This window comes from Eptatretus burgeri, chromosome 10 (genome assembly GCF_056783735.1).
Source record: "Eptatretus burgeri isolate ZD-2024b chromosome 10, Ebu_testis_v1, whole genome shotgun sequence".
Lineage (NCBI taxonomy): Eukaryota > Metazoa > Chordata > Myxini > Myxiniformes > Myxinidae > Eptatretus > Eptatretus burgeri.
The window spans coordinates 80120976-80145928 of NC_140970.1; the positions used below are offsets into that span (position 1 = coordinate 80120976).

The window sequence follows — 24953 nt, forward strand, 5'->3', positions numbered from 1 at the left end:
CCCAACTAATAACCACTGAAGAAATATTAATCGACAGAAAATAGTCATTTCTCTTAATTATTTGCACACATGCAAAGAAGAGCTGCAATAAAGAGCAACTAAATAAATTGCACAGCACACAGTCAGGACTCACGACAAAGATAGGAGAAAGGTGTACAAGATAGGTGTACAAGAAGATAGGAGAAAGACCCACTATGACGTAGGACATCGAAGAGTGCGGACACGAGTGGTTGAAACGATGCAGCCACAGCCAGAGGCCACATCACAGCAAGTTCAAAGTACCACAAACCCTGGTATGGCCACAATTGGCTGTGACCGACTCACTGAGATCCTAAAGACTTCAACTTTTTTTTTAAAAAAATCAGGTATCGTCTTGCGAGTCAATGTGTAGCACCACTACATTTGTAAAATACGAGACTTTTATTTTGGAATTAAAAGAATTTCAAATCAGGACAGCAAGCATATAAATGATCAAACCACCAGCGACGTCTCTCCCCTAACCTGAAAGCTCACTCCAAACAACTTTCCCAACGGTCGATTTGTCCTCGATTCGACATCCTCGGGGACACGAAACAGACAGATTTGAGAACGAGGTTGGAATGCATTTCTCACCTGTCACGTGGAGACGAGAAACACTCCTCACCCACAACCACAACAACTTTTACACAAATACTGCTCGTTTTCTGAGGTTAAAATTTGAGTTTCCTCCTGGGAACCTGCAATCAGGTTTCAGACCAAATAAATGGATCCCCTGCAGTGCAGGACTTCACATGTAACAAAGTCCACCTCACATGGCAATTCCGACTTTGGTCTGAACTTTGCAGTGCGCTTGCTGAGATGCCACGCTAACAGAGAACAGAACATTAACACAGGACCCGATACGCGACGACCAGGCCAATACGGGTAGGAACAGTTACATCACCGTTATGTATAGCTCCATGAACATAAATAAGTTTTCAAACATAAAAACGACAACAAAATTGTCTTCAGAACACCAAAAATCTCGTGGCAATTTGCCACAAATAATACAAATTAAATATATTTCATCTCTACAGCAGCAGTGTGTAATGAAAATTATACTTTATTTTTTTTTTTTGAATCACCTTCGAGCAGTCATTAAGAAAGTGACGCGCCGCATTCGGGCATATTTCAGAAATCCAATCACTCATAAAGGGGAGCCTTTGGACGGTGTCAGCAGTCCACCGTCCCGGGAATGGTTGCTACTCCCATACAAACGCCTCCTGATGTCCTGTAGGCAATGGTACTTCAAGGTGGGTTTCACAGGTGAAGCCGGTGGTCCCACAAGGGAGGGTCACGTGACGTGGTGCTACATCGTCCAATCACAAGGGAAACTGGAAGATCGCTTGTCAAGCAGCCATTTCTTTCGTTGATAGCTCTGTGGACAGGGCGTCAAAGCGATACGCCTTCCAGACGACGTGAGCATCCAGCTCCATCTTGAGACGTTTCTCTCCAGCGTCCATTCCAAGTTCAACTTTGTTCGGCGCACAGCCATTGGCTTGTTGACATCATTGGGAAGTGCACAAGATTTCAATGTCTGCAACAGATGTGCAACAACAATTAAAAAAAAAAAAAAATAAAACTGGATCAGGAAATGAAAATTTCTCATCGCTCGGTCTGCCAAAACATCGAGAGCGCGACATTGCAAACAGAATTACACGTACCGGTGTGTTGCTAATGTGCAGCTCTCCAGGAGGTGTGAACTGGCACGCTCTAGGTTACCAGAAAAGTGCTCAAGAACCCGCTGGCACTCTGGGCGTGTGGCTATGCTCAGGCGGAAAAGTTGCTCTACCTACAGAGAAGAAAATGCATGGCAGAAAAGAAAGGGGCACGTGATTAAAGATCACAATGAAAAAGATACTTCCAAGCTGTAGACAAGTTTAACTCTGCGAATGATTGATTACTTTGAGGTAGTGTACCGCCTGTGGCACATCCCGGCTATGGGCTTGCAGTGCTGTCTGGCTCTCCTCCGTCGTCACGCCGTGCACGCTTTCTAGCACCTGCCAATAAAATAAAGAACACCCACATGAACAGGATAATTGCACCATGTGATCCATTTCTGTAAGGATGTAGCAACCCCCCCCCCCCCCCACACACACATCCCTCCCAGTAGACGAGGTTCATAGCAAGATTGTAGACATACGTACTTGTCTGATCTTGTCTTGCACCAAATTAGCATCGCCATGGCAACCTAGTACCGCATCATCACAGCTCTCCACACCAGGTCGGGTCTCAGCAACCACGAATCCCTGGTCTTTGTCCTCAGCCTCACTCTCCCGGAAAAATCGCTCGTACCTACAGACACGGCAACTCAAATTGACTCAGCAGTGGTATCTTGATGGACATTGCATTTTTTAACTCGCCTTAAACCCCCCCATCCCCCCCCAGCCACTAACTCTCTCCCAAACACCTAGTTCGAGATCCCTCTGTTGAGGATGCCTTGATTGGTGAACGCCGAGTATTTTGTTTTGCCATGAAAATGCTTTGCAGTCATTTTTGTCAATGCTTATGCTTGTTAACGTCAAATCAAAGATTTATCCCATTAAGCAAATATAATTTTGCAGCACAATTTAAAATTGACATTCAGTTCATGCAAATTGCCACCAAAATAGGTCCTCCAATCATGATCACTCTTTAGATTGGCAATTTTTGGAGGGTGACATCACCCGCTGAATATACTTCTCGGGCTGCAATTTATTTATATAATCGACGTTCATGGGGTGCAATGATAACTTCTCCGTTCATATGCAACACAAGGCTGCAGGGTAGCATCATTGCTTGAGGGCACAGCTGTGCCACTGATGCAATGCCCTCTGCTGGTTAGGGAAGGAATTTGTAATTTGCTCTGGGTGCCGGAAATAGTTCGTCTACTCTACGCGAAGGACACCGTGGGATCTTTAACGTCCACCAACAAAGGCTGGCAGACAGGATTCTCGTTTAACAGCCATTCGAGGGACGGCACACACATTGGTGAATCACAGGGAAGACGGTTTATAGCTGGGTCGGGATTTGAACCCAGGCTCGACAGCTTAGAGGAGAATATGCATACCTCTCAGGCCATCCTGTCAGCCTATGATAATGGCTGAAACTAATTAAAAAATAATAATAATATTATCATCATCATCATCATTAAAAAAAATCATTGTTGGACATCATTGGATGGACATGGAATGTTTGAGTGGCCAAAAGATACCAACTTAGCAGCTACTTGGCCCCCAAAAAGGTGCAGATTTCAGGGAGTTACTTTCTTGGACACGGGTGAGAAGGATTGCAGCAACCGATGTTGCATGACCTGCATTTGGAGGAGGGCGCTTTCATCCTTCGATGCAGAACAAGTCCAGAAAGATTGCTTTTGCCTTCGATTCTTCTTTGCATACAAATGGTAAACTGCTCCCGGAACACAAAGGTCCAAGCAGTTTGACTTGAAAGCCGAGGCCACTTAAAAGAGTATTTAGACCACTTTTTCCTGCAATCCCATCCACAGCAGGAGACATGAAAAGTCACCCTGGACAAAGTGGGAACAACCCCCCAAAAGGGCCTGCGCTCCAAGCTCGCAGAAGGCGTACCACAACGTACAATTTGCTCGCAAGAAAATGTGACCTAATTACCAGGGATCCACAGTAATAAGCATGTCGGAATCACCCTCAACATTCCCCCGAAGTTCTCTGAATCAAATTCACCATCTACTGCCCACACGGCACTTGCCCGTGCTTTGATTGCAACACTCATTAGTGGCATCTGCTTCGATTTGTTTTTGACACTATTGGAATAAGAATGTCCAATCAGTGCTGTAACTTGAAGCATCACAATAATATGCCGGTGGTCACAGAGATACCGATTTGGAAATTCACTTTCGGAAAAACCTTGGAAACGCCGTCATTTCCCAGAGGAAAAGGACGGATTTCATCAAAAGTCGGGCAGCAGATAAAAATGTCATTTTCGGAAATTGGCTTCAGAAATGATACCCAATTAATTAAAAAAAAAATTTTTTTTTAAGCTTTCTCCCATTTGATTAACCCTCTTGATTGGAAAATCCATTAACACATCACCAATGGCATGCCAAGTTATGCAAATGCTGTATTTGATGGTACGTGGTGGTACTCTTGAAATTACATGCCATTTACAGTACACAAGCCTGGTCATACGTTTCACGCTGAACTGTCTTGCTGACGGAACCTCAACGTAGAAACAGGTGTTGAAGAATGATGCAACCAAATGCAGGCTTGTGCAAATGCAACTCTGGGGTTGTTGTTTTTGGATAAATTCAAATAATGATCCATTTTTCTGAATACAAAATTGCACATCTACTTTCCCCCTCTCAATTAAACAATGGAATCCTGAACGATTATGGCTAGTCACATGGATATGCACCACTTTTTCTCAACTTATCTGAAAATTTTCATGGCAAAGCAGAGCAGGCACCTATACCTAACTGTTTGGAGTCACAACAAAACAAAACAAAACAAAAAAATCAGTTTAGGCCTCACCGGTCCAGGTATGCAGGCCTTTCTGGCAGCAAGTAGTAGTGGGTATTGCTTTGTTTCTTTCCATCCTTGATTATAGGAAGGATGCATGGGCCACGAGAAGCCACACAACAAGTCTTCTCTTTACCCAAGCCAACTGTTGCAAACTTGGGGTCCGAAGCAAAACTTTGTGTTGGAGGCATGGCACGTGTGCCACTTTGGGGTGAAGATGACAGCGAGACAGATGGTGGCACTGCAGGAATAAACCCCTTGGGGCTTGGCGTACGTGACAAAGGAGGTGACATTGGCTCACGGGGTGGAAGACGAGGTGGAAGCTCTCCTTCGCAGACCCATGACGGTGAATGTCGCGCACGGAGCATTCGCTCACCATCTTCAGAATCACTCGCCCAGGCACCCGCTTCACCACTACAACCACCACGAGGTGGAACACGTGGTGGTCGGTCCTGAAAAGTTTGTGGTGGACTACGCGAGCTGTCCCGCAGTAAAGGCGAGTCACACAAGAACTGCGTCGGGAGCAAACGCTCACTTTCACAGCCCCAAGACAGAGATTCTCGCAAGCGGGCCTTGCAAGGGCTACTGGGATTGCTTTCAGTCGCCTCCAACAAAGGTAGTCTGGGAAGACGGTCAGCATCACCTCCCCATGATAAAGACTCCCGCAGCAGCACCTTTCCCACCCCACCTGGGCATTCCTTTGGCCACATGTATGACGACACCTCTGCAGACCAACGACTGTAACCATTGCGTTTTGCAGGCAATGGTGGAATCGGCAAACGTGGTGGTACCTCAGGCCTATCATCGGCAAGAACTTTTGGGTCACAGCTGGCTGGTGCAGAAGCTCGAGTCGTGCGGCACACCTGCCTGCGCTTCTTCACACCATCCCGATGAGTGCGCCGCAAAACCTCTGTGCCAGGTTCCTTCGATGTTTCCACATCCGTCCGGCTCTCACTGTCAGTCTCATAACCTCGGTTGGTGTTACCAAAATTTTGACCACATGCATAGAAACTTGCCAAAAGGTCTGTTGTGGAATCAGTGGTGCTTTCACATAACACAGAGTCTGTTTCGGAGGCAATACCCCGGTGGTCCTCTGCATAATGTGCTTGCGGTTCTTTTGTAACGGCCACAGATGGCTGCAGTAGTGGATGGCCATCCCTATCCAATGCTGATCCGAGCTGTCCTAGCCTCATGTCATTCTCAGCTACCTGATTGCAGCAAGTGCAGCTCTCACTACAGCAGCATGGAACAAGGCTCTGTTTATCAGGTCCTGAGCGAGTCAAATGGTTGCCATTTTGATCTCTGAGCCTTCCCACATGTGCAACCTTGGCTTGACCCTGGGGCAGACTGTCCAACATCGAATCATCCACCAGAGAGATGGCTGCAGTTTCACGCTCGAGTTCACTTATGGCTGAAACCTGCTCACAACTTCCGTAGTCTTGTGCCTCTCCAGGCAACACCCTTGTCACAAATCTCTCTGGCTCACCAAATGATCTTGATCCGGTATGCACTGATGGCACCACAGTCTTACGGCCTTTCAGCTGGCAGTACTTGCGAAAGGGAACCTTCTTGTGATTCGTATCACCACCATTGCATTCACCCGTTTCATCTGTAGTGTGGAGCCCTGTTGCAAAGAGGCAGAATAAACAGCTTGGAAGAGGACAACAGGCTACAGTAGATCCTCATCAGCGTTTTAGTTGAAGAACAAAACATCACTTTAAAGGTATTTTAATACCAAAATGAATTGGTGACTCCCAGCACAAGTTATTATATTAATGAGAGGACGTAAGGAGGTAAGGAATTTAAATTTAAAGAGTCAAATCTAGTCCAAACTTGCTCTCAGTCCACCGTTTTGTTGCAACAACTCGGTAAGATGGAACAAGTTTGTCTCATTAACTACTCTGGGCCACTGCAACATTGCGAGCAATTTGTAAAAGGCCACTTGTATTAAAATAATGCAAAAAAAATTTAAATCCCCAAAAGTTAAGACTTGGATTCAAAACATCAAACTTTGTTGTTAAAACAAAGGAAACACTTACGGATCATTTGCCAAGAGGCCAAATCCAAAGACAAAGACTTTGGTTGTGCATCACACGGACACCAAAACGAATATCGTCGTTCGCAAAATTTAAATCATACACAAATGTTTTAATTTTTATCAAGCACTGCACTCAGCTGGAGAAAACGACACACACACACACACACACACACACACACACACACACACACACACACACACACACACACACACACACACACACACACACACACACACACACACACACACACACACACACACACACACACACTTTTTTCATGAATGAAAATGGAACACATTGCAATTCAAGCACACTGTAATCGATCTGTTTGCGGTGTGTCAGAGGCGGAGTTTCCGGCGTTTCAAATGCCACAGGGCAGTATGCAAGAGCAGCGATGGGACAGTACAAAGCAGCCAACCCGAGCTACGTCTCCACAAAGCAGTGGGCCTGCATTCTTGCATGTTGAGCCAGATGCGGTAATACATTACAAAAACAAAAAACAAAAAAAAAATATTTCATTTCAATCCGGGTTTCAAAGTTTCTGCTCCAAAACCAGCAGCATTCAAATGCTTCTTTCTTAAAACAAAGGCACAAGGGAAGACACTAAAGGGTCAAAAGGTGCTGAAAACATGCCGGGCAAGGGGCCCGGCACCACACATAGCAGCCGACCGCCACTGGAATCCAGCCAGGCAAGAAATCTTTTGCTGGGTGCTTGCCTTACAAATGAATGGGTTCCTGGCAGGTGATAAGGTGCGTTAGTACTTACATAGCGTTGGAAAGCTACACAATGCCAGACAGCAGCAAGCTTACTTGCGTTTTTGCTGGAGAGCTGAGGGGAGAGACAAGCCTGGGCCTGCGATTCCGACAGGATGACAGCGTCCGTCGAGCCCATGGGGTTTCCGGCTCGGGACCTGCAGCACCAATTATTGAGGTTAAATACGCATTCGATGAAATCCAAAAGTCCTGGCCCAGGGTTTTACCCTATTTGGAGCCACGTTAAAAAAAACAAAGCAACCCTCAATCCAACTGCACCAACTAGGTCACAAACTAGAGAATCTTTACCATGGTTAGAATGTATCCCTAAATTACACTTTATTGGAGTATTGAAGCAATGCAAATTGCAAGTACACAAAATATTTCAAACATCAACATATTAGAAAAAGAAAGACAAAATATCTGGGTAAGGCCAGACCAGAAAGACGTGCATCCTTTTTGTGTTATGCATGCAAAAAAAATGGCAACCCTCTCGATGAAATGGAAAAATGGCAGAAAAACCTTCAAACGGATCCCCAGGCAAGTGATAAACTAATGAATTACAGCTGCAATAAATAAATAAATAATTAAAAAAAATACACCTACTAAAAACATTAAAGGAAATATCCGATCAAATTTCCAGAAGGTGGGATTCCCTCGCAGAATATGCTCGGTTTCTGTTACCATTCCGAAGCAGACATTCATCCCCCAATACAGGCAACCACTTTCCAAGGAAACCAAAGGGTAGTACATTCGTCTGCTTCGCCAAATAAAATGTCGAAAGCTTTGAGCAAGTAATAAATCACTCTTTGGCATCAAATAAGACACGCTGTTATTTTTGGCAAAGTTGCGATCAACCTCTTAAAGCCAAACAGAAAAAAGTAACCAATGGTGACGGCTTTATTATTTAATGATTTTTCGACTTACAGGTCATGGTGATAGGTGTGCTGGAAATCGATGGGCCGGGGTGATGACGACGCGTGCTGTCGGCCACCCTGCGGTTGCTGAAGGCAGCATTGGGAAGCTAAGGCACTACTGGAAAGTGTCTGCAGGGTGGAAGAGTCGTGCTCCGGACGAGTGTCGACCACTCCGCGAGAAATATGGTTGACAAACAGGTTGTGGTGTTCCTTTCCAGGCCACAAGCAGCTGCTGGAACTGTAACCCAAACAAAATGAGGGCAGGATGGAGGAAGGAGGACACTTGTAAGTGAAAATAGGAAAGCGGACGTACTCACAGCTTGGAACATAATAACTTGTAGTCCCACAGACTATTTGGAGACAGGGGTATATTGAAAGCATTGCTCCCTGTAGTTCACCATGAGAATAACCATCGCCATATCACATCCTCAGCTCTGTTGGTGGTGCTTAAACCCATGAAAATTTCCTTGTTTGGCTGTATCGTCATCGAAAACTGTGCTACAAAAAGGGAGAGTCATTTACTCAGAACACATCAGTCACCGCTCAACGACAGAACCAAGTAACACGCACTGCATTGGCACGAAAAAAGGGTCACTTTGCAATTATTGCATGATGACACAATGAATTACACTCACAACGGATGCTGCAATGCAAATATGCTGTCGTCGGTTTACACCGGGAGGAAACGAGACGCGGTTGACGTTTTCGACACTTGTCCTGAGTCAGAGTAAAATAAATAAATATAATAATAATAATAATAATAATAATAATTAAAAAACAACAACAAAGAAGTCTCATCACCTCTTAGTTGATAACATCTACATCGGGGTTTCAATTTTGAGATTACACCCTTGTCGATTTGTTGTGCGAGAATGTATGCGCCGCCTTTTCTGCAAACTCGATGCAACAAAATGAACAGAAATCAGAGACGTCATCGTTTCTCCTGCATATCGGGTGTCATTTGTCAGATGCCAGGGTAATTATTAAAATTTTCCAGGAATGTACAGCAACGCTTGCAAGTCACACGCCGGCCGCGTATCTCTCATGAGAGTCAAACGGATGCCATTGTTAGGAATCTTACCCAAAACGAGGAGTATGATGGGGAGTGCGAACGATGGCGGATTACCACAAGCGTCGGGAAAACAAAAAAGAAAGGTTTTGAGCCAACATATCTTGAACCACATGAGAGCAGAAATCGCACTGTGACTGCTGCCAAATCAACAAAACCATCAGGTCATTGATTCGTGAATTCACTAGATGGCAGCACTGCTTCAAACAAGCCCAAAGCCAACAAAATCCAAAAGGAATAGAACTATGGAATAAATGAACGAGTCGGCACGAGAGAGAACGAGCGTCGATTTAGCAAATTCCTGGAGGTGGTCTCAGCCATCGCGAAGTGCACAATGGACGAGACAGCAGACCGGCCTACACTGTACCTGGATATTCCACCCTCATACTTTGTTGATTTCCTTAAACGCAAATGGGATGTTTCACGGACAATAAAGTAATTTTATCTTTGCCAAGTTAACTGGCATCAATTGAAAGTTGGATCTCTCCCAGTCAGTTTTTTTTTTTCCTTATACTCAATGATGAAGCTGACTGTAGTAGAGTCCTCATGGTGGACCTCTTCATGATGGTGGTTTGTCATGGAAGCACAACAGACTTGCGTTGAGGTCTTCACAAGTGGCCATTGGTCACGGTGAACCCAAACATGGTAGTCTTCGACTGGAGGTGGATGGTGGATGACTCCTTCCCCACAACCGGGCTTGCATGATCACCACCGAGACCTGCCTGAGCAGTTACCAGCTATATTTACTCGACAACGATGAGAAGAGGCCACGACCGGCACTCGGCGGCTGTAAGCTAATTTTAGGGAGAAGAGGAAGCAAGACAGACGGTGAGGGCAAACAGCATGGATGTCACACCGAGGCATGACAATGTGGGCAACTATATGGAGCTTCCTTTGCACTTCACAGTCCATCTCATCATTCCTCAACATCTTCATTTTCCATCAGGCCACCAATCGGGCATTGTTCACCAAATCCATTTAAAAATTTCCAATCACATATCCCTGATATAGCCTACATTAGGAGTAACTTCCTTCCTTCCTGAATGATGGACCATTGGTGCAACTTTGTTCTCAGTTCTTGAGAAAAACAATCCTTAATTGGTCCTGAAAGTCCACTTGCCTCCAATGTGGAACTTTTCATATCGAAAGCTCTCTATGAGGACACCTACACCAACCAAAATTGGAATAATCAACCAAACATGTCCGTTTGAAAAGATTCCAGGGAAATAAATTAAACTAAGGGACAACAACTCTCCTTTGAACTCATTCATATTCCATTTTCCTAGTTCTACTATTCATCATCAAAATAGTAGATCATGTACCTGCTCATACATAGCACCTGCACATCATCGTAGTGCGTGTGTGCGTCACTCTACCCCTGCATCGGCAGGACTCGACAAATGGAGGTCTAGCTAGGGGACCCCGAAGGAGCATCCCCACCCCGCCCACGGAACCCGTTACACGCACATCCACCGCATAGTTGTCACTCAATGCACGTACGGAGCGATGCACATGGCAGAGGAGACACCGCATGCACGAGCACGCGGGGTTTCTCGAGCACCAGCAGAGGGTGGATGGCGGTTGCGGGGGGGAGGGGGGCGGGGGTGAAACACGTCTCCAGACTTCAATTAATGAGTCCGTTTCCATGACCCGTTGTACACGTTTACGCCGTAAAGGTGAAAGACCTCCACAAAACACAGTGGGCCAGTGGGTTTCGTGGTCGCCATCGAACATCACCGAGAGGTCCACGATGGCCGGGCGTGTTGTAAACATGCGTCTCCGAGTGAACGATCCCGCCGTGGGAGGGAAGCACCATTGGACACCCATAGCCCTCCCCAGGGACACACGTGGACCTCACCTGTGTTCGATGCAAAACATGAAGATGTAATCCGTGCAGCGACGCGAACGCACGTACAGCTCTGGCTCCGGTGCTCTCCCGGCTCACAGTCTCTCCTCTCTCTCTCTCTCTTTAAATTCCGCGGTCCCTTCTTCACACGCACTACCGCTGCTCTATCGCTCCTTCCTGACCTTCATCCCACATGCTCTCTTGCAACTCATCCTCTCCCCCTGCCCAAGACCATTCCTTTCGCTTTCCCCCTGACAAGCAAAGGCAGCTCACCAGTAAACCTGACTGTCTCCGCCTTGCCGGCGATTTTATCAACTCTCAGCGCCTACACCCACCACCCGCTGACCCTGATTGGCTACCTGCCATGCACCCCGCGCGCTCATTGGCTCATAGCCGTTGCATCACACGAACCACCACGCCCACTTCCTGTCCGCATATACTTGGCTCGCGTGCCAGCGCTCTCGTCGATCACAGTCCTTGGGAGATGGGACGCCGCGAGTTTGCCCGTTGAGATGGTGTCGCGAATTGCTGCCGGTGCCTATTTACAGGTGCCGTATGCTTCGTCGAGGCGTTTCGTCCTCGGCCGGGCATCTTCGAGTCAAACGATGGTTTATTTGAAAATGTGAATCAATTTGTTTTGCCTTTTCAAACGGCTATTCTCACCGTTGTTGATACTATATTTGGCTCCTTCCACTCGTGAGATTAGTGAAAATGACTCATTACTTTGTGTTGAGCTTTACACGTGTCTTCTCCGGTTACACCAGGCACTCTGCTCAAATTCCATGATTAAAACAAATGGGATTTTTAAAAAAAACTTGAACGTTCTTGATGATTCAGGGTTAGGATTGTGAGTTTCCCAACGAGCATTCCATGTAAACCATTCCCATCATCACCATCACTCAGAGAAGAGGAAGGAAGAAAGGATCAAGATAACATGTGCGCTGTGACCTGCTATTTTCGAAGGACATATTTTTTTGGGGGGAAGGGGGACATTTCAATTAGAGGGGTGAAAAAAAAACATGAGCTTAGAATCACATCCTAAGGCTAATGACTCCCACCACAACCACCACCACCACCAGGTCCCTCTTCTCCCCCCCCCGCCCCCCAACCCCCCAATGTAAACAAACATACGAGAAGGGAAAAGTAGTCTGATGGGATGTGAATAAGCTCAAATACCTGCTTTGCCAATCATCAGGATTACTTGATGCTCAAGCATTTCATAGATGACAAACTGTGGTGTGTGTAATTATGACCAATCGTCCTAATAGGGTCAACAGTGGATGAATAAAGCTTTTGGAACGTCTGCTCTGAGTCTGGGAGCTCAAGGTGGTTCGAAGCCCGATGGAGTCGCAGCAAAAGACTTTAAAATGGTACGTGCTGCTTACTTGCGAGGATAGAGCCTACTTTGGTGGGCCTACTGACCTCCAGCGTTGAAGGTCCTTGTTGGGACTAAGGGAACATTATAATCAATTATTATTAATATTCCAAGATGACATTTTACAATTCGTATTCCAACCGTGATCTAATAGTCATGGAAGAGATTGTACAAGTCACACTTGTGGGACAAAGACATTGCGAGACATCAGTGCACTTTTACCTGAATTAATACCACAACTTACGTCACTACTTGGAAACACTAAACATGTTTGTAATACATCGACAAAGGTGGGGCAAGATACCACCCTTAACAAAGGTGGGGCAAGATACCACCCTTAACAAAGGTGGGGCAAGATACCACCCTTAACAAAGGTGGGGCAAGATACCACCCTTAACAAAGGTGGGGCAAGATACCACCCTTAACAAAGGTGGGGCGAGATACCACCCTTAACAAAGGTGGGGCGAGATACCACCCTTAACAAAGGTGGGGCGAGATACCACCCTTAACAAAGGTGGGGCGAGATACCACCCTTAACAAAGGTGGGGCGAGATACCACCCTTAACAAAGGTGGGGCGAGATACCACCCTTAACAAAGGTGGGGCGAGATACCACCCTTAACAAAGGTGGGGCGAGATACCACCCTTAACAAAGGTGGGGCGAGATACCACCCTTAACAAAGGTGGGGCGAGATACCACCCTTAACAAAGGTGGGGCAAGATACCACCCTTAACAAAGGTGGGGCGAGATACCACCCTTAACAAAGGTGGGGCGAGATACCACGCTTAACAAAGGTGGGGCGAGATACCACCCTTAACAAAGGTGGGGCGAGATACCACCCTTAACAAAGGTGGGGCGAGATACCACCCTTAACAAAGGTGGGGCGAGATACCACCCTTAACAAAGGTGGGGCGAGATACCACCCTTAACAAAGGTGGGGCGAGATACCACCCTTAACAAAGGTGGGGCGAGATACCACCCTTAACAAAGGTGGGGCGAGATACCACCCTTAACAAAGGTGGGGCGAGATACCACCCTTAACAAAGGTGGGGCGAGATACCACGCTTTAACAAAGGTGGGGCGAGATACCACCCTTAACAAAGGTGGGGCGAGATACCACCCTTAACAAAGGTGGGGCGAGATACCACCCTTAACAAAGGTGGGGCAAGATACCACCCTTAACAAAGGTGGGGCGAGATACCACCCTTAACAAAGGTGGGGCGAGATACCACCCTTAACAAAGGTGGGGCGAGATACCACGCTTTAACAAAGGTGGGGCGAGATACCACCCTTAACAAAGGTGGGGCAAGATACCACCCTTAACAAAGGTGGGGCAAGATACCACCCTTAACAAAGGTGGGACAAGATACCACCCTTAACAAAGGTGGGGCAAGATACCACCCTTAACAAAGGTGGGGCAAGATACCACCCTTAACAAAGGTGGGGCAAGATACCACCCTTAACAAAGGTGGGGCAAGATACCACCCTTAACAAAGGTGGGGCAAGATACCACCCTTAACAAAGGTGGGGCAAGATACCACCCTTAACAAAGGTGGGGCAAGATACCACCCTTAACAAAGGTGGGGCGAGATACCACCCTTAACAAAGGTGGGGCGAGATACCACCCTTAACAAAGGTGGGGCGAGATACCACCCTTAACAAAGGTGGGGCGAGATACCACCCTTAACAAAGGTGGGGCGAGATACCACCCTTAACAAAGGTGGGGCGAGATACCACCCTTAACAAAGGTGGGGCGAGATACCACCCTTAACAAAGGTGGGGCGAGATACCACCCTTAACAAAGGTGGGGCGAGATACCACCCTTAACAAAGGTGGGGCAAGATACCACCCTTAACAAAGGTGGGGCAAGATACCACCCTTAACAAAGGTGGGGCGAGATACCACCCTTAACAAAGGTGGGGCGAGATACCACGCTTAACAAAGGTGGGGCGAGATACCACCCTTAACAAAGGTGGGGCGAGATACCACCCTTAACAAAGGTGGGGCGAGATACCACCCTTAACAAAGGTGGGGCGAGATACCACCCTTAACAAAGGTGGGGCGAGATACCACCCTTAACAAAGGTGGGGCGAGATACCACCCTTAACAAAGGTGGGGCGAGATACCACCCTTAACAAAGGTGGGGCGAGATACCACCCTTAACAAAGGTGGGGCGAGATACCACCCTTAACAAAGGTGGGGCAAGATACCACCCTTAACAAAGGTGGGGCGAGATACCACCCTTAACAAAGGTGGGGCGAGATACCACCCTTAACAAAGGTGGGGTGAGATACCACGCTTTAACAAAGGTGGGGCGAGATACCACCCTTAACAAAGGTGGGGCGAGATACCACCCTTAACAAAGGTGGGGCAAGATACCACCCTTAACAAAGGTGGGGCGAGATACCACCCTTAACAAAGGTGGGGTGAGATACCACCCTTAACAAAGGTGGGGAAAATATTCCCCACCTTCAACCTCTCCCTCGTCCCCTCACCCAGATGTAATGCACTTACCGATAAACTGTCTAGTGTGGGTTCGATTCCAGACCTGACTGTAAACTGCTGGATTGGTGCTTCGCAGGTGGGCAATTCCATCACAAAGTGCATCATCTCCTGCTGGAAGGACGTGAAGCCAGGTGCGCCAGCTACTAGCTTTAGTTGGTGGACGTTAAAGATCCCAAGGTGTCTTTCTCCAACGGTGGGCGAGTTATCTCCGGAACCATCAACAAATTACAAATTCCTGCCCAAATCACCTTCAGTCGAAAACCCAGACTCGGACCCAAAAACTTTTCCTGGCTGTCCGCGCAGGAATGTGGGGAATAACTGGAGTCGTGAAACCAGTGGATCATCGTATGAATTTGGGGCTCAAATCCAAAAGGTGAAAAATATAACTCGACTCGTTTATGGAGAAATATCTTTTGCCGGCAGGTGGGCTTTCAATGAACAACTTTTTTCTTTAACCAACTGCTCAGGTATTCTGGTTGAACCACCTCCAGATCTCCTGCTGTCGTCCACCCGACACTTGCATTTATCTCAGGATGTTCCAGAAATATTCATCATTACAGCTGATTATCATGGTTAAGGTATAGCAGCTTCCGATATCCTGCTGTGGGTTCTGCAAGGAGCTGTGAAAATGAAAGTTCCCATCCAAACACCACCGCTAAGTGGAATTCCATATTGTCGTCCCATCAAGCCATTTTGTGGTTGTTGATAAAATGGCAGCGTTTGACGTTTTGATCACATATACAACGCAATTGGATTCCTCTTCGTCAGACGCAAGCTTCCCCGAAATGAGCTCCAGGTATTCTACACTTCTGGTCACACGATCGGCGTGTTCAGGTGGCTGGCTTAACATATTCGGGTCTTGAGTTTGAGCCCCTGTTGGCTGTTGAATTAACACCGGGTGGGGTTGACTCAGACTGTCGTCCTTCTGAGGTTGGTGAAATGAGTACCAGTGCACTGGTAGAGGGGCATAGCATCAGCGCTACCCCAGAAAATGATGCAACCAGCAGTTACAGGCTGTTCATTGTTCGCTGGAGTTCTGATAGCACGGACAGAGACAGAGACAGAGACAGAGACAGAGAGAGAGAGAGAGAGAGAGAGAGAGAGAGAGAGAGACAGAGACAGAGACAGAGAGAGAGAGAGAGAGAGAGAGAGAGAGAGAGAGAGAGAGACAGAGACAGAGACAGAGACAGAGACAGAGACAGAGACAGAGACAGCGAGACAGCGAGACAGACAGACAGCGAGACAGCGAGACAGACAGACAGACAGACAGACAGACAGACAGACAGACAGAGAGAGAGAGAGAGAGAGAGAGAGAGAGAGAGAGAGAGAGAGAGAGAGAGAGAGAGAGAAAGAGAAAGAGACCAAGAAGTTTATGAGGATGGTTTTGCTTCGATTGAGATTTCGAGGATGTGGATATGGCACAGGCACGGCGGGCCCAAGCGACCTTCTCCTGCTGTTTGAGTTTCCTTGTGGATCAAATCCCCCGGGCCACCCTTGCTGTTTCAAAAATAATAAACAATATCTTATATTTATTCAACTGTTCAGCTCCAGTTTATATTTCATTTAAACATGTTTATTAGGAGCTGCCAGGATAGCTATGTATGCGCACTCTATCCTGGGTTTGAATTTCAACCCAGCTATGGACTGCCACCCTGGTGTTTCACATGCAGGGCGAGGCATCCGCATGGTTGCAGACACTCATTCACAGCTGGAGTTTGTTTCAGGAACTGGCGACGTAGTTTGGAGAGTTTTATAACTCGTTTACCTACCCCGTCGGACCCGGTGGCACAATGGTTGGAGCGTCTGCACTGAGTGTGGGAGGTTAGTGGTTCAAACTCAAGCCCTGGCTGAGTCATACCAGCAGAGAGTGTGACGCATGAAAATTCAAAAAATTACATACCTCTCCCCACCCTGATCTCTTTTTGAAAACCTTCGATCTGTCGCTCCCATCGAAGATCATGACAATCAGTTTACACCAAACACAATATGGATCATCGCAGGTGACGAGAGGAGAATCGGGGGAAAAAATCTATAGACTCAGAAGACGTGGTTTGGGAAGACCAAGAAATATCATAAAGTTTGGATTGTCGTTTTGTCCATTATTGGGTCACCATTGATGTTGTAACTTATTACTCATCAAATGCAACTCAGTGCGTGTATGACGTTGATCCAAACTGACTTTGTCATGCGGCCATACACGATGTTCCGGTGTTTGCAAACAAAGTGAATGACCTGCAAGATTGTTGAAAGGTGGACTCAAGAATGCCAATTAGTCAGCTCGTGGTTTACAACCTTGTCATGGGTTCAATTCATCCTGCTACTTCCTGTGGACTAAGCGTGTTCAAGGTGGATGAATAAAAATTGGATTGTGCTTCATTTTTCTGGCTCCAGGCATGAGTCGATGTAATTGCAGGCGCAGCCTGTTTCCTGTCGCCCAAGCTGGGTCAGCAAGACCAGAGATTCCACCCACAGTCCTTTTGACGGTGCTTCCGGCCTGATGGAAGTCCATGATGGCAAGCAACGTACTAATGCATGGACACGTGCAAAAAATGTGTAACTCCGTAGCTTTCTATAGGAGGACATCAGGGATGCTCACGGCCAATTGTCATCATTTGCACAGGTAAGGGTATACCCTCGACAGGAGTACCGGTACACAACAGTGGTCTCTTTCCCAAAGGTGCATCTTTCATTCAGCAGCCAACGGGGCTCAAACTCAGGACCCTAAGATCCCAAGCCAGCCACCCGAACCGTGAAGCCGACACCAGGCTCGAGAAGTTCCCTGTGTGAAAGGTTTTTGAAACTGATATTCTATGTATATATGCACTATCATGTACTATTATATTATGATGGAACACTTCTTAGAACAATGCACAGAGACACTAATATCATAAAAATGTAGGGGTCCCCAGGGATACATTTTATGCAAATGATATTGTCTTGTATGCCAGGTTTGCTTATTGGTCCTGATTGGTCTGAGTGAGTATACTGATCATACCGCACATGATGACATGTACGGTATGATCAGTACAGTGAAGCCTCACTATTCGTGGGTTTACCAATTGCGGTTTTGAATATCCACAGGGAATTTTTTGGAGTAATATTTACCATTTGCGGCCCTCGGCTATTTGCGGTCACATCGCCGTAGGTAATGCAAAGTGGATGGACGCGTCGCTCGGCGCCAAGCCCTCTCTCTCTCTGCCTTTCTTCTCCGTGCCACGAACATTGCTTTGTGAAAGAAATTTGGATATGTATGATGACAACCCCTTGTCTGCTGAAGCACCAGTCTGACAGTTTATAGTCTGGTCGGGATCCCAACTCAAAACTATACGGCTTGAAGGACAGTACCCGTACCCTACTTCCGAGCAATGTTGCCAACCGCACGGACTAAAATGAAATGATGGAAATCCTAAATCCTCCTGAAGACTCTCTCATTCCTGACTGACAAACTGGGATGTCAGCTCGAACTACCAGTTATTATTGATTTCCAGATGATTTTTAGATACATCTCCTTCCGTTTCGCATATCTGCTCCAGATTTTGCGTCAATTGTCGTGTGGCTGTAACAGCATGTGTGATTGGGAAAGAACAATCCCCATGAGAGTGAAAATTCTCGATGAAAGAACGGGCAAAGAGATGGACTGCAAAAGGTATTTAGAGCCAAACTTTTCAGGAATTGCATGTGGAAGAGTCCAGCGGCTTCATGGACGACATGTGAATGTATCTCCTAAAATGTGGGATTCCTTTTAGAAAAAGTGAAACCCTGCATTGAGAAAGTGTGATGCACATTGGAGAGATTTGATTCCTACTGCAGCACGACCGTAGGTGGAATCATCATCACCATCACCATCATCATGTGCCCTGCTCCACGCAACGTTGGTTCTGCCGAAGCAGTTTCTTAGTTATGGTTTGCAATCCTGGACGGGTCGATAGTCCGACACACCGACACAGGATGCTCGACTTCTCCTTCTTTCGTATGCACCAGCACATAGCTGCGAGCAGCATTATTGGTTTGAGGCACAGCTGTACTAACTGATGCAACACCCTCTGGAATTCAGGCAGGAATTTGCAATTTGGCCAGGGTCTCGGCGATAAGTCGTCTTCTCTTCATCAAAGACACAGCTTGGGATCTTTAAAGTCGACCAAGAAATGCCAGCAGATGGTACACCCAGTTTCATGTCTATCCATGGGACGGTGCACACATTGGTGCATCAGGATGCAGTTAACAGCTGGGATGAGATTCGAACCAAGGATAGACAGCTGAGAGGTGAGAGCGTGTACCTAAAGGATCCAGGCTAAGTTGCAATCTTTCAAATGTGCCTCACACTCCACTCCTCGATTAGCTCTCCACTCAAAACTGATGGAGGCGACTGGCAAAAAAAAAGAAAATCTCGATCAAACACTCACAGTTAAAAATGTATCAATACGAGTTTCCTTCCAAGGAACTTCGACACAGGAGGAGGACATTAGGCCCATCCAAAGCCAGCACTCTTATGACTACCTGATGGTTGTTTGTGCATGAATATGTTAATGCCGAGGGTCAAGCAAGCAAGCAGCACATACCATTTTTTAAAGTCTTTCGTGTGACTCGGTTGCGGTTCCACCGACCTCTCAGACCCGGAGCGGATATTCTAACCATTACACCACCGAGGCTAAGAATAAGATGGTTGCAGTTATCAGTCATAAAGGATCGCAAGATGCTAACGTTTCAGGCTTTACCCCTTCATCGGAGCAAAGGAGGGTTTGAATGTAAACCCAGCGACAAACTCTCAACCTGGTGTTTTGCATGCAGAGGTGAAACGCCTTCTTGCCCTGAAGAAGGGTAAAGCCCGAAACGTCAGCATCTTGCGATCCATTACGACGGATGACTGTAACCATCTTATTCTGATGTTTTTTTTATTCCCCTCGACAGAAGAGAGGGCATCACATTTGGGTCTGTTTGTCCGCTGTCTGAACATAAACTCGTGTCATCAACGCATCGTTTACACACAACGCAACATCACGCAAAACAAGTCCTGGTGAGGGTCTGCGATCTCGGATCGCTTTTTCTCCTTCTCTTGCGCCGTCCACACAGACCAACAATTTTGTGCTAGAATTAGGAACTATGTTCTTACTCAGTAAAAACGGTCGTTCTAAAAATATATATTTAAAAAAAAAAAAACAAGAAAGAAAGAAAGAAGAAAAAAAAAACAGAGACATTTCATGTTTTCTCCATTCTTCGTAGTATCAATCAAAACTGTCACATCTCCAGTTTGTCCTTTCCTTTATGAATGACAGTCTGAACGAGTCTAATGACTCGAGCAATGAGCAAGTTGTGAACTGCCTTCGCGCTTTATTTCTTACACTTCTCATTTCTTTTTCTTTTTTTCTTGGAATAAAACCGTCTGCGCGACAACGTTGCCCGAAGGACTTGTGAGCAATTACCATGCATTACTTGATAGGTGCAAAGCTCGAGTTCACAAACCTCAGGCGAAATGTCGACAAAGTCTGTGCACATTCGGAATATCGGGATGTGTGCCTTACAAAGCGGATGCCGGATGTCGCGGACACTGCAGGTGCGCTTGGAGCTTGTGTGGTTGCGCACCTTTCGGCTGTCATGCACTGGGCGTGACAATCATGCAGTCTGAAAAAAATCCTCATCCTCATTCTTGGGAGGGGGGGGGGAGACCCAAGAGCCAAAACCCATCTGCCAAAAACCAGAGACGTTAACATACTAACCTTAAAGAGGAGAGGCTTTACCGCCGATGCCCTCTCGACCACCCGAGCAGGTCGACTCTTTTCACTCATCGAGCTTCCACCCTCAGTCTCATCCTTTGGGAAACAAATCACTTAAGAGACGCGTGCTGGAGCCAGGAAGATCCGATCATGGGTTTGCAGAGATCTGCTGAGATAAACTTTAAATCACACCCTGCGTCATCAGTTCAAGAGATAAGCTCGACAACAGTACTCGAAGCGAGTGGTGAGATGGTCTTTCCGATTCAAATTTCGCTCTCGGTTGGTCTCATCCTCCACATTAATCAACTCCATCATCATCATCAGCATTATAAATCAAAAAAAAACAAACATGAAGTGTGGCCTCACCGAGAACATTATGTTCAGTTTTGGTTTACCACATCTGATGAAGGACGTAGCTGCCAAGGAGTTGGTTCAGCGTAGGGCTGCTCGATTGATTCCGGGCCGAGCTAGACTCAGCCACGAGGAAGTGGATGAAGGAGACAGGCTTTATCCATGAGAAAGGAGGTGATTACGAGGTGATACGATAAAGATGCTGAGAATGAAGTGTACAGAAAGAATGAGTGCAGAACAGTTTTTCAACAGAATACACAGTGACAGAGCAGGGGCCACCAGCTTAAGAGTAAAGAAGAAGACCTGGTAACAGGGCAGAGGTCTTTCACTCAGAGAGTAGACAATATCTAGAATGGTCTCCCTGGAAGTACGATAGGTTTAAACTGGAATTGGATTGGCACTGAGAAGCATCAGGGATGGAGGCGTACATAGACATTGGCAGAATTGATGAGTACCTTACGTCTGGCGGGGTGATTGTGCACGTGTCGTGACTGTGATGTCCGTAAGAGGTATTCGTGGAAAGGTTAATTTGCTTGAATGCAAACACGCATCGTCTCTGCCCTGCTGAGCACCAGTCAGGAGGTGGGGTGTGGTCAGGTAAGATAAATTAAACAAAAACACCTCTTCCAACATTGAATGACATGACGCTGACGTCATGGACATATTTCAGCAACCACATCACCCCAGCATGGCAGAGACAATGCGATTGTGTGGGTGGGAGACGACGCTTGTTGATCGTACTGGACGTGATCTGTGCCTCGCTGTCTCACCAACTTGGGGATTCAGTTTTTACATCCTCGTGGAGGATCTCTAAGTGTTACTCACGTTGTTGTTCTTCATCTTGTGGACTTTTTTGTTTCACAGCCCACAGTTTTCATCGAAACTTCCTGAAACTTGGCATACATATGTAAAAATACCCTGCGCAGACAGTAACCATCTCCGATTTTGAAAATTGCTCCTAGAAAAAAAAAGTTATGACGTCATAATATCTCCGCTAATGGAAATCGCCTAAAAAATTATCTCCCAAACTAGGCAAGCTTTTTGAATTCTGTTTGCGGGAATCAAGCCGGGCATTAGCGCAGACAATTTATCGCAAACCTGATACATCACAATGACGTCATATTCGTTTTTATGACGTTATCATTAAGAGGACGAGGATCTTAGCTCATTTGAGCTTGTTGTTTTTAATCTTGGTCACTAGTAAACGGTTTTGCATGATGCCATCCTGATGTGCCCAAATAAGGGCGAAACTGATCGGAGGCTCTGCATTCATTTACTTGTGACCATTTAATGGCAATTTGTAAAGACCTGAGTGACCCCACAGAAGCCATCCTAGTTTGGAGGTCATGTGGTGCATTGCATATATGCGCATCACGTCAGCGCCATGTGGTATTCATGGTCGGAAGACCAATTTCTGTTGAACATGTAAGGTGATCCAAAATTTAGTTTACTGAAAATACTGCTCTGTATTAAGTAAATAAAAAAACTATTATTACCTCTGCCTCCGAAGGTGAAGGAGGTTATGTTTTCACTCCCGTCTGTTTGTCTGCTTATTTGTGTGTAGGATATCTCAAAAAGTTGTGTACGGATTCGGATGAAACTTGGTGGACAGGTTGGGTGTGTGATAAGGAAGAATTGATTCGATTTTGGTGAATATCTGGATCCAGATACGAGAGTTATTTAACTTTTCTAAGTGATTATTTACCATTGAGAGATGGGACCAAAAACGATATATAGCATGATGTTTCAAAAACTTATTGGGCCCGATATGTTCTCGTGGATCAGGCATTGCATGGCGGAGGTGTGCACTCTGCGAAGTGCCCTTCTAGTTGATAATACGAGTTCCCTTTCAAGGAACTTCAACACAGGAGGAAGCCGTTAGGCCCATCAAAGGCTGTAGTATGGTTGCCACCATATGGTTGTTTGACCATGGTCTATCCTTTTTGAATGCTGAGTGTCAGCAAGGAAGCAGTACAAACCATATATTTGTAAAGTCTCTGCTATGACTCAGCTGGGTCATCAACCTCCCAGAATCAGAACAGACACACCAACCATTACACCACCAAATCGGATGAAATATCATTTTTATCCATTCCGTAGATGACATTTTTGAGCTTGTAAACACACGTTTATGATGTTTTTCCTGTTGTTTCATTGTGTAGGTTCGGATCTCATCTGAGTTGAATGAGTGAGCAGCAAAGGAATGTGGTTAGGCAGCTGTTGCACACTGATAGTTCACACCTCATCTGGAGGATTAGCAAAACCGAGCTATTCTCGCTCCAGAAACAAGATGCACAGAGCAGGTGGTAAACAAATGTAGTTACACATTCTTCCATCGAGATGATGCTGAAAGATGAGACCATCTCAAGACCGAGTCATTGGTGAAGCTGTTCATGAACATTGATCATTAGATTGATCTAGGCAGGGCCGTAAAGGTCACCGTTGATGTGCTGTGGCCTGTTGGAGATCGATACTCATGGCATGGTTGGAGTGGAGATCTGTGGGCAGTTGGAAAGCTCAAGCTGCTTCTTATCCCTGCTCAGCTCGCTGGAATGGACCGCCGCGTGCGTCTTTGCAGTACAACTTTGATCCGGCCAAGAAACGATGAGTGAACCACACCCTCCAACCGCTTTTTGATACTTTTCATGCGATTGCATTGTTTGTCTCACGTTGTGAGGACATTGTGCAACATGATGTTGACAATTGACAACGTCTTTCACAAAGTGCTCATCCGGTGCAAGAATTTCTCGGGAGTTGTGTTTGCGCAGTTGGCACCATATGAACACAAATGCCACGCGTAGCTGAGCAATTCGCTCATCTGAGCTTGGATTTCAAAGGAATGTTAAATGGTGAGCTATGTGCCATTCAAAAAACACAAAATAAACAAAGCTGTCATCCTGCTGAGCACAAAGTTCCTGCACATATGCCAGGGTGCCACCAGTAGCAAGTGGAAACCAGATATATCACACAATCTCATCAACCAGAGAGTTGATATCATGGATCAATGGATTTGAAGCTGCTCTCATCACACAATGGGGAACAACGTCATGGAACTCTGTGCGTCGAACACACACCGGTTCTGCAGGTTGTACCCAAACTACCACCCAGGTTTGTCACAGAACAGGCATTTCTTTATAACAGACCTACTGAAGGAAATGGTGACATCACACATGATGCATAACCAGAAACCCTAAACTTCATTGCGCTCTGTGATCAGCAATGGAACCTTTTGGCATTGTTATTTGCGAGGACGTAATTGTCCCGAAGCCCCACCCTACCTTTCCCCTTATCCACAGCCACTTCCCCCAACACCTTGCAGGCAGAACACCCGAAGAGACCAAAGGGCTCCACATGCACATAGTGAGAACAAAAAATGGTGTGCAAGTAATGTTGTCAAGAAAAACAGTATTAAGTGCAACAGGTGTAACGCAGAAATGCAAGTGCCATTTAATTAAATAAATAAAAACTTTTCTGTGTGACGTCATGTAGAAATGTAGGTGTCAGCATAAGTCAAATTATTGAAGGGTTAAATTCGAAGAATTTAAACAAACCCTTTAGGGCCACAAAGGAGTTTAACTACAATGCATAAAAATAACTCCTGAACCCTGACCCTTCCGTTTCTACCTTATTGTAGCATCCTCTTCATCAGAGCAGCTAACAATGCCACAATGATTGTTCCCCGGGATGATGTTCCGACAAGTGCTGTTGATGGAACTAGGTACTTGGGAACGCAACAAAAGCGAGAGAGGAAACTTGAATGACAAGACACACGACGTCAAGAGTAGAGAATTAGAGAACGACGCAGATCTGCTTCATCCGTCAGCAGTGAAACGCCTTGAACGTTCGGAATATTTTTATCCAGCTCTTCACACTGCGGGCAACGTGACAGCCTGG

General features: G+C 46.2%; 1 protein-coding gene and 1 long non-coding RNA gene across 2 annotated transcripts; both read right to left on the reverse strand.

Annotated features, from left to right (window-relative positions):
• Positions 1 to 401: 401 nt before the first annotated feature.
• LOC147018935 (uncharacterized) lies at positions 402 to 11403 on the reverse strand. The gene is made up of 8 exons (XM_085899062.1): positions 11130 to 11403; positions 8213 to 8440; positions 7343 to 7443; positions 4506 to 6117; positions 2166 to 2313; positions 1923 to 2018; positions 1683 to 1810; positions 402 to 1555 (listed from the first exon to the last, which is right to left on the reverse strand). The coding sequence occupies exons 1-8, from the start codon at positions 11147 to 11149 to the stop codon at positions 1549 to 1551; spliced, it is 2340 nt and encodes a 779-aa protein (XP_085755188.1). The 5' UTR covers positions 11150 to 11403; the 3' UTR covers positions 402 to 1548.
• Positions 11404 to 20463: 9060 nt separating this feature from the next.
• LOC147018936 (uncharacterized) lies at positions 20464 to 22380 on the reverse strand. The gene is made up of 3 exons (XR_015062598.1): positions 21075 to 22380; positions 20712 to 20874; positions 20464 to 20616 (listed from the first exon to the last, which is right to left on the reverse strand). It is a non-coding gene; the product is annotated as an uncharacterized LOC147018936 (long non-coding RNA).
• Between the last annotated feature and the right edge of the window lie 2573 nt (positions 22381 to 24953).